Source organism: Chelonoidis abingdonii, chromosome 11 (genome assembly GCF_003597395.2).
Source record: "Chelonoidis abingdonii isolate Lonesome George chromosome 11, CheloAbing_2.0, whole genome shotgun sequence".
Classification (NCBI taxonomy): domain Eukaryota; kingdom Metazoa; phylum Chordata; order Testudines; family Testudinidae; genus Chelonoidis; species Chelonoidis abingdonii.
The window spans coordinates 19288604-19304024 of NC_133779.1; the positions used below are offsets into that span (position 1 = coordinate 19288604).

The window sequence follows — 15421 nt, forward strand, 5'->3', positions numbered from 1 at the left end:
CCGCTGAAAGCCCCCAGAAGTGGCACCGGGGGAGGGAGATCGTTCCAGGCAGCCTTTGATCCAGCCCCTGCGGGGTCCTGACATCCAGCCTCGCTCCTCCCCCAGCTTTGCCAACGCCGAGATGCAGCAGCTCTGGGGCGGGGCAGGCCTGGGGACCAGCCGCATGTAGCACCTTCAGGACAGCTTCGTCTCGTGCTGAGATGCGGCCAGCTCTGGGTGGGGCGCTGGGGACCAGCCGCGTGAACACCCTGCAGGGACAGCTCTCCTGGCACTTGAGATGCGGCCAGCTCTGGGGTGGGGTGGGGTAGGGAACGTGACATTTGCCCGAGTGGATTAACCCAGACGCCTTGGCTTCCTGCCCTGACTGGCAAGCTTTCGGGGCACACACTGGAGGAGTTTTAAGACAAATGAGATAGTCATTTCCCACCCATGGTGTCCTCTCAGCCCTGCCCTTCCCCCAGGCCCCTCTGCTGATCCCCCAATGTCCCTGTGACGGGGGGGTGGTCTTGGTTTTTTCTGTTGTTCCGGGGTTGCAAGGCTGAGGGGTGGGACTCAGGGTCCCTGGGGGTTAGCGCTGGTTGTAAGAGGGGGGAGGGAAGTGGAACCCGGCGATGGCTGGAGAATGGATGACCCCAGCGACTGGTGACTCGGAGACCCAGCTGCAGACGTCGCAGCGGGTCTGGCCAGTGGGGCACAATGGGCTGCGGGGAAGAGGGCCAGGACCTGACCAGCGCCAGTCTCCGCCAGAGGAGGGGGGAGGCCACAGCACCCCGGTTACCGGAGAGAGCCAATGGACAGAGGGCGGTGGGGGCAGGGGTAGCAGATCCCAGCTGGAGTGGGGGGTAGGGCTGGAGAGGGGAGCAGGCAGAGGCCCTGATGCAGGGGGACTGGGATGTGCTGGCTGGGGGGCCAAGGCGGGGGCAGGGAGTTCCTGTGCTGGGTCAGATGCTCAATAAACCCTCTGGGCTAGTGAACGGGGCGGGGGGATTATCCCCTTGGGGGCCAGAGCGAGGGACTCCCTGAGTGGGGGCCCACGCAGAACAGACGTGCTGAGGCTCAGAGAGGTGCGGCTCCAGGAGGTGGAGGGGCCCTGACCCCAAGGAGACAGTGGCCCCCCTGAGAAGGGCTGGTGCACTGAGGTGGGTCCCCCACACAGGGCCAGAGGGGCATGATCTGTGGTGAAGTCCCCCACTGATCCCCCCAGCCACCTGCCCCTCAGGCAACTGCCACAGAGGAAGACAGCCCCCACTGATCCCCCCCTGGGCCCTCCCCACAGCAGCCCCCCAGCACTGCTGGAGGAGAGCAGCCCCCATGATCCCCCCGGCCCCCCCCCCCAGCAACTGCGCGGAGCAAGCAGCCCCACTAGATCCCCCCCCCGCGCCCTGCCCCCAGCACTGCTAGGAGAGGCAGCCCCATCTGCATCCCCCCCTGGCCTGGCCCCCAGCCACCCACCCAGCACTGCCGGAGGAGAGCAGCCCCCACTGATCCCCCCCTGCCCCATGCCCCAGCAACCCACCCCCCAGCACGCCGGCAGGAAGCAGCCCCACTGATCCCCCCCTGTGCCCTGCCCCCGCACCCCCCAGCACTGCGCGGGAGAGCAGCCCCCACATGATCCCCCCTGGCCCTGCCCCCCAGCACCCCCCCCAAGCACTGCGAGGGGGGAGAGCCAGCCCGCACTGATCCCCCCTGCCCCTGCGCCCCAGCAGCCCCCCAGCACTGGCCGGGAGGAGAGCAGCCCACCCATGACCCCCCTCGCCCCCTGCGCCCCTCCGCACCCCCCAGCACTGCGCGGAGGGAGCAGCCCCACTGATCCCCTCCTCCCACTGCCCCCCAGCACTGCGGAGGAGAGCAGCCCCCACTGATTCTCCCCCTTGCCCCTGCCCCCAGACCCCCCCCAGCAACTGCCGGAGGAGATGCAAGCCCACTGATTCTCCCCTGGCCTGCCCCCAGCAGCCGCCGGCAAGGAGAGCAGCCCCTACCAGGCCCCCACTGACAGCAGCGAGGCGGCACTGCAAGCGTCCCAATCTTTGATTGTCTCCGTATTAACCGCGGGTCCGTCACAACAACACCTAATATGCCCCCGAGGGGGGAGAGAAGTGCATGTCAGAACATCATCGCCCCCCCCCCCCGCAGAGCTGGACGGACACAGAACTGCCCCTTGCGGGCGGGGCTGTACTGGTACCCTGCGGGGAGACGGCAGGAAAGGGGGTTCAGAGCAAGCGACGCAGAAGAGCATATGGTAGAGGAGCCAAGAACCCCATGGGGAAACTCAGAGAGCTTGTAGGCCGGTGCCCGCCCCCTCCCGACCCGCACCCTGCGTAGCCCGGCCCTGCCCCCCCCCCCTCCCGACCCGCGCCCCTGCTTCAGCGCCCCTGCGCCGACTGCCCGGCCCCTCCTCCCGACCCGCAGCCACCCTGCTAGCCCCGGCCCGCCCCCCCAGGCTTCTGCCCCCCTCCCGACCCGCAGCCCCCTGCAGCCCGTCCTTCCCTGCACTCCCCCAAGCTCTGCCCCCTCCCGAAGCGCGCTAGGCCCTCCTGCTAGCCCGGCCTCGCCCCCCCAGCGCTGCACCCCCCCCCATCCCTCCGACCCGAGCCGCTGCTAGCCCGGGCCCATGCCCCCCATCCCTCCGACCCGCATGCGCCTCCCTAGCCATCCCGGTGCACCTCCTGGCCGCGCTCGTGGCCCCCCCTCTGCTCCCGACCCCGAGAGCCCCTAGCCTGAGGCCGGCCTGCCCCCACTCAAATCCCTCCGACCCGCGCCCCTGCTAGCCCGGCCTGCCCCCCCACTCTGCCCCCCTCCTCCCGACCCGCAGCCCTTGCTCTGCCGCCCTGCCCCCCATCCTCCCGACCGCAGCCCCCTGCCTAGCCCCAGCCCCTGCCCCAGCTCTGCCCCCCCCCGACCCGCAGCCCCCTGCTAGCCGGCCCTGCACCCCCCGCTTCTGCCCTCCCCTCCCTCCCGACCCGCAGCCCCTGCTAGCCCGGCCTGCCCCCCGCCTCTGCCCCCCTCCCTCGCCGCCCGCAGCCCCTGCGTAGCCAGCCCGCCCCCCCAAGCTCTGCCCCCCCCCTCCGCCAGCACCCTGCTAGCCCGCCTGCCCCCCCCCGCTCTGCACCCCCCTCCCGACCCGCGCCCCCTGCTAGCGGCCTGCCCCCTCTCCCTCCCGACGGCAGCCTCCCTGCTAGCCCGGCCCGCCCCCAGCTCTCCCCCCTCCCTCCCGCCCGCAGCCCCTGCTCAGCCCAAGCCCTCCCTCCCAGCTCGCCGGTGCCCTCACTCCCGATCCCGAGGCCCCCGCTAGCCTGGCCTGCTGCCCCATCCTCTCCGACCACAGTCGCTCCCCACGACCCTGCTGGTTGCCCCTCACTCCTGACCCCCCTTTCCCCCTCACAAGGCGCCCTGGGGAATTGGGCTGCAGTCCCCTCCTGTCAATTGGCGCAGCACATGAATCTTGCCTCTTTCCTGCTTCTTAAAGGCCAGTTACGCCAGCCCCCATAGTCCCCCAGGCACAGGGTGAAGGCCCGGGGGCGGAGCGTGACATGAAGTGACGAGGGTTGGGAGAAGTGGGGGCAGGAGAAGGTGGGGCAGGGATGCAGTAGTATGGGTGGGGTGGGTAGTGAGGTAGGGAAGGGAGCCTAGGGGGGCGCACCCCCCTGCCAGTTGGAGGGTGCAAGGGCAATGGGGCAGAGCTTGGGGGGAAGGGAGATAAATTAACCCATTACCAGAGCTGCAGGGGTGGGGTTCGGTGCCCCCGGAAGGGGAGAGGCAGACAGGACAGAGCGCGGCAGGGGGGTATAGTTCCCATTACTGAGCGGGGATGGTGAGGGGCTGGGGAACAGACCTAGAGGGTAACTTACCCAGTGACAGAGCTCCGGGGCAGTCTAGGGGGCAGGCCATACGAGGGATTATAGTTCCCACCCCATAGTTGTATCCCACGGGCGGCGTGCGCGGCGGAAATGGGGGAAGCTGCTGGCTGGGCAGGGGAGCAGCGTTGCAGCAAGGCTGGGGCCCTGGGAAGAGGCAGGCCCTGCCCCTGCGCAGTGCACGGGGGTGGTCAGGGGGTCGGCGCCGTTGGGGTGTGGCAGGGGGAGGGGGCAACTCCTTGCTCGGCCGCACGATCTTCTGGATTAGGACCCAGGTGTGCCTGCACAGCAGAGGAGAGAGAGGGTGAGGGCAGAGAACCAGGGTCGGCGCCTCCCCCCCCGTGCCCGCCCTCACCGTTCGCACAGTGCATGTCTTGGTGAGCGCCTCCTCCAGCATGAATTCTGCGGCAGCTTCTGTTCATCTCCCGCAGGTTTGTCGTCGCGCCGGCTTCACCAGGTCCCGCAGGACGCTGCCCAGGCCCACCGGCTCCAGGGCCACGGGGGCTGACAACATCTGGGGGACGGGGGGGACGGTGAGCCCGCAATGCAGCCCCCCTAGCGAGCCCCCATACACGCTCAGGAGGCAAGTGGCCCCAGGCAAACCAGCTGGAACAGACGAGGCGACCCACCCCTAGGCAGGGCGGCAGTGAGCCAAGAGACGAACCCAGGCTTCTCTGACCCTCCGCCCGTAAACCACCGTCCTCTGATACAGCCCCCACTCCCTCCCAGACCGGGAGAACCGGAGTCCTGGCTCCCACTCCCCCCGCCATTTCTCAGTTATTTGGGGCTAGGAGTCCTGGCTCCTAGGTTCAACTCCGGCTCTGAAGTGAACCCGGAGCGCTGGTGGGTTGAGAGCGGGTGGGGGGGTGGCGAGCCAGGACTCTGGTCCACCCGCTGCGCAGGGCAGGGCATGAGCAGAGAAGGGAACGGGAAGGTATTTTTAGCCTTCCATAACATTCAAGCGCGGAGACTGGTGTGCCGAGCCGAGGGGAGACGACGCAACCGCAGTAGTTTTATACCCAGAGCCAGCGCCAGAGCTGCCCGCACCCCAGCTCCCGCGCCTGCCCAGAAGATGGCTACATCTCCTACCGGGGGGGCTGTCCCGGGTGCCGTGGTGCGCGGCTACTCCCCAGCACCCGCCCAGAGATGCTGCAACCTCGTAGGCATGCTAGGCAAATGCTCGCCTGAGCCGCGGGGCTGAGAGTGGAGGGTGCAGCCCATACCCTGCACGACGGACAGACGGATCTAACTTTGCGTGGCCCTGGCAATGCTGGGCAGCAAGTCCCCCACCCCCCACCACAGCACCCCCAGCCCACCCCCAGCCCTGCCCGCCAGGGGAGAGGGCCCAGCCCCATCCCGGGGCATGCCCGTGTTCCAGGGACTCCTCTCACGCCACATTTCGCGGGGATGCCGGCGCCCTCTGAGCCAGGCTGGCTATTCCCAAAGCCACCTCTGGGCCAAGGTGACCCAGGGGGGAGCGGGAAGGGACAGCGCCCGGCGACTTCTTGAGGAAGCGCGGGACAGGAACAGTTCCGGGGCTGCAGGGAACAAGCACACAGCCTTTTCTCCTGTAGGGGATGCCGCCCCAAATTGCTTCCTTTTTTTTATCTGCAGGGGCGGGAAGGTGCTCAGGTGGGCTCTCGAATCTCCTTCCAGAGCAACAGAGTGACTGGAGAAAAGGACAGTCCCTGGGGACCTAGGAACTAGCCGCACAGAAACACTGCCCGAGCGCCTCCTTCTGCCGACACTGCAGCCACCCTGGGCAGGAACAGCCCGCACGAGAACACTGACCGGCGGGCCTCGCTCATGCGACATGCAGCCACCTTTGGGGCGGGACACGCCGCAAGAACATCGCCCGGGGCAGACCGCTCAGGATGGGGGGGGGGGTATGCAAGTGCGCGACAAAGGGCTGCTGCAAGCCGGTGTTCCTGTCTGCGCCGAAGGCTTTCCGCCCCCGAACTGCAGCCTGCTAGTGCCCTCACTCCCGCCCCGTGCCCCTGCCCAGCCCCCACTTCATGCCCAGCCCGGTGCCCCTCACTCCCCTGCCTGTGGTGCCTCCCGCTCGAGCTCGCCCGCCCCGCGCCTTGCCCAGCCTGGCTTCCCCTGAGACCAGCGCCCTGCTCGGTGCCCTCCACGTCACCCCCGCGGCCCCTGCCCAGCGCGCCTCACTCCAAGCCACAGCCCCCCGGCATCCAGCCTGCCCCTCCACTGCGTGTCCACCGCTGTGCCGCAGTAACTGAACTCACCCGGGGAGTGGGTGAGGCTTTCACAGCATGCCATGCACAAGACTCCCCCTAGAACGTCTGGGACGTGGCGCTCGGATGAATCCAACCCGTGGGCACAAGGAGCCAACCCCCGCCCCCTCTGATACACTGGGGTTCTCACAATGCGACTGTCCATGACGTAGGTCTCAATCAATGGCACTTTTACGGCACAGATCGCGCCGCCATCTGAGGAGCTGCTCAACTATCAGGTGCTTCTAACCTGTGGGGGCAGAGGTCCCAGAGCGTGGACATCGCCCCACCTCCTGCCCAATGCACCCCCAGCGCTGTCCTCCCTCCACCTCTTGCCGCCTTCTCTCCTCTGCCCTCTCCCTGTGCCCTCTCGCCCCGTGCCCGCGGCGCCCCCCCGGTTCGCTTAGGCGTTTCCTCCGCACTCCCATTCCCCTCTCCCTCCTCCCGGCTGTACCTTTCTCTCCCCGCATCCTTCTCTGCTGCGTACTGCAGTCTACTCCTACTCCCGTATCCGGTCCCGCCGCAGGCGGCCCGGAGCGGGACTTCACGCAGTCGCGTGGGAGCTGCGCGCTGGGAACTTGGTCCTTGGCGGCCAGAGGCTGTGCTCCCCGAGCGGCGGTCAGGGAAAGCGGAGGTTGGGTACCCCGGGTTCGACTCCCGGCGGGGGTTTCCACCTGGCTGTTCTCTCTCCGTCTCTGCATATAGCGTAGGCTGGATGTTGCGGACTGATTGAACGCCCACGTGACCAGAAGGAGACGTCTATCGGATTGTGTGCAGGAGAGGGGCAGTGCCTCTTGGGTCCCGTGAGTAAGTACGGAGTGTGAGTGGCTGCCTGCTGTACCCGAGCCCGCTGCTCAGTCTCCAAGCTGCGAGCTCCCTGGGGTTATGCGATGCATCCGCCCCCGATCTGCTGTCTATGAACAGGCGTGCGACTGTGAGCCGGTGTATGTGAACCTCTTAGTGGGCCAGAGCATTTGGCACAGTGCTGCACAGTGCGTGCGACTGCAGGCGAGCGCCCCCCGGGACGAAGAAGCGCTAGTGGAGTCCGAGTCATCCGCCCTGCCTTAGAGGAGTGAGAGTGTGAAAAGTCAAGCATGTGGCTTGCCTTCCTTCCATTACCCCTGAGGCCGCCCACCCCTGCACGCGTATTTTTTGCTGTGCCTTGCATTAATCCCCTACCTTCATGTCGCCCTATCTTCAGCCCTAGATATATCTCTATCTTTCTCCCGTTGATTCGCCTTATACTTTTTTATCTCATCTCTATCACGGCTTCACCTTTGCTCTCTATCCCTTCTTCTACATTCTCGAAGGTTTACCCTCTCCCATTCTCCCCCCCCCACCTCTTTTTCAACCTACATCCATAGTTGGCCCCACCCCTCCCCCCGGCTACCCGCCGTAGAAAACGTCGAACAAATTTTTACTCACCTTCTCTCGGTACCACCGATGCCGCACGCCCCCATCCGGCACCTGCGGCCGGGGAGAATGGGCCCACGCCATTTCCCAGGATTGGCCGTGGGGCAGGACAGAATGACCTATCCCTCCCATCCCCTCCGCTCTCTCTCTATGCACATCACTCCTCTCCCGGGGACGCTGCAAGAGAATTGCATTGATTTAAGTGTGGCCTGAGGGGCAGTTCCCCTTCCCTTTTAGGGTGCCCACCATTCTCATAGCCGCTTACGGGGGGGCGTTTTCAGAGGATGGCGCGGGAACTTCCTCGCGCCGTGGCAAGCAGAATCAGCACTCCCTCGTGCCCAAGGAGTGCCCAGAGAATGTGTTTGGATGTTGTGGGAGATATACATGACCGTGCCCCCTCGGCATAGCACGGGATGTGCCCTCCGCCTGACAACCACTGCCAGTTCTGACTCCAGCCCCCCCTCCTCCGCACCCAGGTTCTGCCTATCAAGTGAGGAATGAATTCCAGCCATGGGTGGGATGACCAATGTGTCTGCCCGGAGGCCCAGCAAGAGCCGGATAGCTCGAGATGCAGCGAGCTCATGGAAGAGTGGGACACATGCTTTTTGAGCATCAGCGAGCAAGTTATGAGCCACTGCACGGAGATTGGCGTCTCTCGCATCGTCTACAGTGATTTGTGAGTTTGTCTCGTCCGCCTCCCCTAGCTCGCCCGGACATGTGGCCAGTTGCATACCCAGTGACTCCAGTTCGGGGGGAGCTGTGCGCTCGCACCGCTCGAGTGACGCAGGTGACCGGGGACATGGGGAGCCTCGGAGGACCTGGCTCCACCAGCAAAGCTCACAATGAGTTAGTCCTGGCCTGCGTCTAAGGGACTAGATGGGGACTGAGGCGGCTCTAGGTGGTGTAGGAGCAGGGGCGCCTGCGCGATCCCGACAGGGACTCCTGGATTCTCCTCCCGGCTCCGATGAGATCCTATCAGACAATTCCAGCCGGTGTCTGCTTGTGCGCTGTTTCTGCGCTGCGCCTCCCCTACCAGGCCGTGCATCGCTGGGAGTCGACTAGGCTACAGACTTGAGTCCTCCGCCCAGAATGGGGTCCTCAACACTCGAGGTAGCCGCAGGCCAGTAGCGCATGGGACCCGGCTCCGTCGCATGGTGTCCATGAGGGAATATCGGCCTTCCGTGGTGTGTCTCTCCTAGCGCCGCTCATGGCGGCGTGAAGCAGCAGGTCGGGGAAACCCCAAAGGGGCGGCCTTCATGCCCCATGGGATTCCAGGGACGGAGACAGGGCGTAGCCCTCCCGTCATCAAAAAGGTCCCAAGACAGATGCTCGGGGGGCGCGGCCTTCCTCCCGGAGTGGGTGTTAAGGCCCCTCATTCTGCTGCGGAGCCCAGTGACTACGGCCGGCTCCAGCGATGGCCAGATGTCTTGGCTCTGGAGGAGGGCCCTAGCGGCCACGAGAAACAGCGCGACAAGGACACCATGCTGAGCTTTCTCACGGAGCCGGGGAGAGACCCACGAGTCTGGCTCCCCCCCCCTGCTGCTAACCACCAGCCCCCACTCCCCTCCGAGAGCTGGGCACAACCACGCCCGAGTTCCTGGCTCCCCGCCCCCGGCACTTGGGGGGACAGAAGTTGAGCGCTCGTTAAGCAGGTGACAAGTTATTCTGTGAGAGAGGTGGAAGGCTCTGTAGCCCAGTCATATGTTTCCTTTCAACTGTTGTTGCCATCGGGATTAATATTTCAGGCCGCGACTCGTATTGTAATAGTCCAGCTGCCCGCGCAGCCGAGGCCGGCATGGAAACGGGCACACACTTGTCATTAATATTTGATCTCCACTTAGCCACCAGTCAAACACACCTTCTCTGGGGCACTCCTTGCATCCCCTACCGCTCGTAAAGCTTGCATGAGTTCTATGCCTTCGGGCCATCCTGCGCGAGGAGTTCCGCAGGCTTCATCCTCTGACAACTGCCCCTCCCCCCTCTGTGAAGCCTTGGCTCGACTGGAAGAATGGTGGGGCACCCCACTAATGGTGAAGGGGAACATCGCCGCCTACAGGCCACGCCTAAGATCACTGCACATTCTCTGTGCAGCTTGGTTCCCAGCTGCCCGCCCCAGCGATGCTGCATGTCAGTACCAGATGAGTCAAACTTGTGCAAAAGGGCTGGGAAGGGACTGGAGATTGAGGGCTAGGTCCCATTCGCTGTCCTGCCACTGGGCCAGCTAGTCCTGGTGCCAAATGGGGTGGTGGCCAGTGTCCAATCCCCCGCTCACCCGTCCGTGTCGTTGCTGTTGGTCGGCTCTCCTGCCAAGTCGTCCATGCAGACTTCTACCGCCCGCATTACACGCTCCAGCTTCAGTGCCGCCCTTCAAGTCTTTGGCTACGGCGAAGGGGGCAGAGCATTGAAAGGGCCGGTGGGCCCACAGTCAGCCTGTGCTGGGCAGGGGGAAGCAGAGAGCGCGTGCTGTGCAACCCCTGTCTTCCCTCTGCATGGGTCTGGGGGGGGGCTGCCATGACTGCATTGCATCGAGCTGCGTCACAGCAGGGGAGTGCCCAGGTTCTGTCCAGCTTGGGGGGTAGCGGGAGAGAGCGATGGGATCAGGGACTCCTGGGTTCCTTTCGGCCAGGGCTTGGAGTGGGTCGGATCGGGGGCCACTCACGCAGCGTCTGCCTTTCTTCCCAGGACTGCGCTGGCCGTCCACCTGTCTTCACCTCCTGTCAGAGCACGGACTGCGTCAGTTTCCACCCAGCTCCATCCCAGCCCACCCTGGGGGCCCTGGGCGGAGGAGGGGGGGTGGGGGTGGGGGGGGGGGGGGGGGGGGGGGGGGGGGGGGGGGGGGGGGCGGGGGGGGGGGGGGGGGAGGGTGGGGGGGGGGGGGGGGGGGGGGGGTGGGGGGGGGGGGGGGCGGGGGGGGGGGGGGGGGGGGGGGGGGGGGGGGGCGGGGCGTGGGGGGGGGGGGGGGGGGGGGGGGGGGGGGGGCGGGAAAGAGGGGGGGGGAAAGGGGGGGGGGGGGGGGGGGGGGGGGGGGAGGGGGGGGGGGGGGGGGGGGGGGGCGAGGGGGGGGGGGGGGGGGTGGGGGGGGGGGGGGGGGGGGGGGGGGTGGGGAAACCTGGGCTCCCGCCTCACCTGTCCTGAGGCGCTTTTATCGTGCCCAGTTGCCGTCCCGGGGAGGCTTCGGCCCGCCTGCAGCTGCTCCTGGCGCAGCGTCCATCTCCTGGTCCTTTAGCTGAGAGGAGGGACCAAGCAGCCACGGCGGTTTAAAGGGCTGCCTTGTCCCACAAGAACATGCAGCACCTCTGGGGAACTGCCATGGTAACCCCCCAGCGGAGGGCTCCGCAGCTTGGTGACACAGCCGCCCCTTGGACCAGCAGCTGCCGTCTACCTTCCGCTCGAGGCCACTGCTAGCTCGCTTGCACACTCGAGCGTCTCTTTCATTCCCGTTGGTGCTTTTAATCCGCTCCTGCAACACAAGGACGGACGGAGTGAGAAACAGCCAGCATATGGGGGTGGGACCCGGGCCTCTCTCACCTCCGTTCCTTGGCCGCGCCGTCGAACCAGCCTTTGGCCCCGGTCATGGACTGGCTTTTGAGGCGCAGCTCCTCCACCGTTCTGCTGTGAGCTCTCCAGCTCCGGTCCGGCGCCTTCGGCCGCGGAGAGAGGCACGATCACGCCTTTGCCCTCACAGTGAGGGGGCCGTGGGGCATTCAGAGAGGCAGGGGCTTAGCGTCAACCCCACCCAGCTGGGCAGAGTGCCCACGGGGCGATCGATGCAGCCAGCTCTGGGGCAGAGCAGCTGGGGGAAACAGCCACAGCATAACGGCCATGGCAGAGCAGACCAGCTGGAACAGGCTATGTGTAAAAGTTTTCTGGCCCCCAGAGCGTGCCCCCCCCCCCGGCTCCCTACCCCCCACACCCAGCACCTTCTTCCTCTTGAGCTGCCCCGCAGCGCTCCTGCATGGCCGTTGCTTCTCCTCGTGCAGCCTGGCGCAGCTCCCGCTCTACTCGCCCGGACACCCAGCACCTCCTTGTCGTGCTGCACCCGCAGGTCGCCCGCGCCTCCTGGTGCTGCCCCCCCCCTTTCCTGCTGCGCCGTCACGCCAGCGCATCCAGCAGGACCTTCGCGCTGTTCTGCGCTCGCCGGGGAACACCCACTGATGAGCCCCTAGCCAGGCGCCCCGAGACCGGCCCCCCCTTGCCCTCGCTAGCCTCCCTGCAGCCAGGCGACCCTCCCCTGAGACCGGCCCCGCCAGTGCCTCCGGCTGAGCCCCCCATGGCCAGAGTGCCCTAGCCGGCCCCCAGTGCCCTCGCTGACTCCCTGCACCGAGACCCCCCGAGACCGGCCCCCAGTGCCCTCGCTGAGCCGCTCCCTGCAGCCAGAGGACCCGAGCCCGGCCCACCCAGTGCCCTCGCCCCGCTGACACCTCCCTCATCCAGGAGACCCCGAGAACCGGCCCCCAGTGCCTCTGCTGAGCCCCCAATGGCCAGAGCGCCCCCCCGAGAGCAGCCCCAGTGGCCTTGCTGAGCCTCCCTGCAGCCATAGACCCCCTCCCCCGAGAACCCGGCCCCCCCCAGTCCGCCACTGAGCCCCCCCAGCCAGAAACCCGGAGATGGGCCCCCGCGAGTCCTCCGCTGAGCCCCCCATGGGCCAGGAGTGCCCCCGAGAGCGCCCCCCAGGGCCTCCGCTGAGCTCCCCCCACAGCCAGAGGCACCCCCGTCCCTCCGATTGAGCACACCCCCCGGCCAAGGCACCCTGAGGACCGGACCCCCAGTCGCCTCCGCTGAGACCTCGCCCCCCTCCACCGCCAGAGCACCCCTGAACACAGATCCCCAGTGTCCCCCCGGTGGGGGGGCCCAGAGCACCCGGAGATCGGCCCCCAGTGCCCTCCGCTAGCCCCCCCGCCCCAGCCACAGCACCCCGAGACTAGACCCCCAGTGCTCCCCCACAGCCAGAGCACCCTGAGACTGGCCCCCCAGTACTCCCGCTGAGCCCCCCCACAGCCAAAGCACCCCGAGACCGGCCCCCCCCAGAACCTGGCCTGCCCGCCCCACCCCCTCACCTTCCTGGCCTCTTCCAGCTCCACAACCAGCTTCTCCTTCTCCTGGCCCAGCTCCTGCAGTTGTTCTAGGAGGCGGCTGTTGGCTCGGATGGATTCCTGGGAAGGGGGGGAGCCCGTACCAGGCCCTGATAAATCCACTGTCCCGACAGCGCAGCCAGGCCCTGTCTCCCACAGCAGCCAGGGAGACCCCGGCTGACAGGCTTTGGGCCTGACCTCCAGCTGCTTCTCTGGGCAGTCGGCCGCCCCGTGGCAAGGAGTTCCACAGGTGAACACAAGAGCGCAGCCTCCCGTGGGCATTAACCCAGCAGCCCCCCGGTTCTGGGATCCTGCAAAGGGCAGAGCAGAGCAGCCTGCTCCTTGATTGGGAACACCCCCCCCCCCACGAACACCCAGGGGGGGCGGACAAGGGAACGCAGCCCCATTAATAACCCAAACCCCCCCGCCCCGGGGCAGCCCCTGCAGGCCCCATGGGCGGGATGAGCCCTACCCAGGCGTCCTGTTTCCACACACCTGTAGTTGGGTGTCGAGGTCGTCCCGCTGCCCGGCCAGCACCTCCTTCTCGCTCTGCCTCTGCTGCAGCTCCAGGCTGAGCGCTGCACTCTGCTCCCGCAGCAGGTTCAGCTCCTGGGTCTTCGATGTCTGGATCTTAGCAGCGGGAGAGGAGAGGCCACTCGGCCCGGGGAACTAACTACCGGCCACCGGCCCCCGCCCCGCGGCGCTTGGCCTGGGGAACTAACTACCGGCCGCTGGCCCGCAGGCAGCAGCCTGACGCCCCCCTCCTGCGGTGCTCGGCCTGGGGAACTACCTGCTACTGGCCCGCGGGCGGCAGCCTGACCCCCTACCCGTGGCGCTCGGCCTGGGCTAGTCAATTCCAGCCTCTCCCAGGACAGGAGCTGGGAACCTGCCCTTGGCTACGAAGTGCCCCACACCAAGCGAGGGGGCCCCAGTAGCTGGGATAAGGGGAGGGCTGAGCGCACCAGTGACTGGGATCAGAGCACAGGGGTGGGGGCAGGCTGGGGGGGTTGCCCCCCTCCACCTAGGGGCAAGGGCAGAGAACAGACCAGAGGGGACGCGGACGCGAATGCCAGATGCAAGGAGAAAAGAATCCAGCAAGCAGGAATTCAGTGCAACAGCCTCACAGGCCGAAGGGGTGAATCACCGAGGGGTGGGGGGGATGCAGCTGCCTCTGGGGTGGGGAACAGCTGCATATAACAGCTCCCTGGCACCAAGATGCAGCCGCTTCTGGGATGGGACAGCACTTGAGAGTTTTAGGGCAGGCAGTGAAGGCGAATCCCAGCCCCAGATGAAACCTCACCTGGGTGCAGGACGGGATCACAGGCGCCCCAGCTAAGAGTCCTGCCGAGCCCCACACCTGGCTCCCCGCCCCATGGTGCCCCCCCAGTGCCCAGCCCTGCCTGCCAGGGGAGAGCACCCCCTGCCCAAGCGTGTCCCAGCGGGTACCTGCTCAAGCGCCGCTAGATTGGTTCTCAGGGCATCGTTCTCAGAGAGAATCGTCTCTACTTGCTCCTGGGTCTCTGCGCTCTGGCAGACCACCTGCCCCCGGGGGGCACGGAGCAGGGAGGGGGAGATGCCCCAGAGGCAGAAAAAGAAGAGACGCAGGTTAACATGCAGAACAGCCGAGGAGAAGGAGATGAACAACAGCAACGCGTCCCTGCCAATGCTCCATCAGTGCCTCAGTTTCCCCAGCTGCACCTCACGTGTGACACCACTGCTGCCCTGTGGCTGGGGCAGGGCGGGGCCCCCATGGCAAGGTGCCATTCGCACGGTCACGTGAGGATGCAGGAATCGGGGGTTACACACACCACTACGAAAATATCCGTGAACTGCAATATTCAAAGCGGGACCCGGGGTCGGTGCGAAATGTCAAATCAACTTCAACCCCCAGAGCCCCGGGGAATGCCGCCCGCGCCCCAGGAAACGCAGGCACCGGACGGTCCCGGCGCCGCAAAACACAACAGAAAATCGAGCAGAAGGTAACGAAGGAGCCAACAGCATGACACGAACCGCAAGAGCCCAATGGAAACGGGGTGAAGGACTCGGCAAACGCAGCCAGACTGGAAACCGCCGCGAAAGCCAAGCCCCGGGTAAGATCCAGAGAGGCCGGGTGAACCACGGGCTGGGCCGGGCCGGGCAAACGCCGGGCCGGGAGGCGACACGGCCGCCGGCGGGACCCACAGGAAGGGGCTGGAGTGAACCCAGGAGGTTAGAGAAAAGGGGGCGGGGAGAACAGCTGCTACCCTTGACACGGCCCTGGGGGGACCAGATCCCAGCCCCCAACCAGAGAACCCAGGAGTCCGGGCCCCCAGCCCAGGGCCCCTCACCTGGTCCTGCAAGGCGTGAAGGGCGTCCGCGTGCTCCCTCTGGCGGCTCTGCAGCTGTTCCCGCACCTCCGAGGCACTCTGCGGGGGAAGAGAGGGAGAGGCTGGGATAGAGCCCCCCCAAAAGCATCCCATCGCCTTCTGTACCCCCGAGCCACCCCCAGCCCGGCTCCTCCCCACCCCCAAGCCAGCCAGCCCCTGCCCCAGGGATGTGATGGGACCCGGGGGGGGTGGCAGGCCCCCCGCCTCTCACCTGTGCGGCTGCCTGCAGCTCCTGCTGCAGTTTCTGGTTGCAAAGCTGCAGCGATTTCAGCTCCTCGTCTTTCTGCTGCTGGATCTCCGCCAGCTTGGTCCTGGGGCACGAACAGCAGAGACGGGGTCCCCGTACTCAGGGGAGAGAACCCAGGAGTCCTGGCTCCCAGCTCCCCTGCTCTAACCACCAGCCCTCACTGCCCTCCTAGAGCCGGGAGAGAACCCAGGAGTCCTGGCTCCCAGCTCCCCTGCTCTAACCACCAGCCCTCACT

The 15421-nt window shown here is 66.6% G+C and overlaps 1 protein-coding gene across 1 annotated transcript in view; it reads right to left on the bottom strand.

Moving 5' to 3' along the window:
- The window catches only part of GRIPAP1 (GRIP1 associated protein 1), a 27617-nt gene that overhangs the window by 5984 nt on the left and 6212 nt on the right, over positions 1–15421 (bottom strand). The window contains 8 exon segments of the mRNA XM_075071300.1: positions 11422–11481; positions 11483–11507; positions 11509–11634; positions 12551–12654; positions 13069–13203; positions 14020–14112; positions 14901–14978; positions 15151–15284. Coding sequence (XP_074927401.1) covers positions 11422–11481; positions 11483–11507; positions 11509–11634; positions 12551–12654; positions 13069–13203; positions 14020–14112; positions 14901–14978; positions 15151–15284 — 755 coding nt within the window.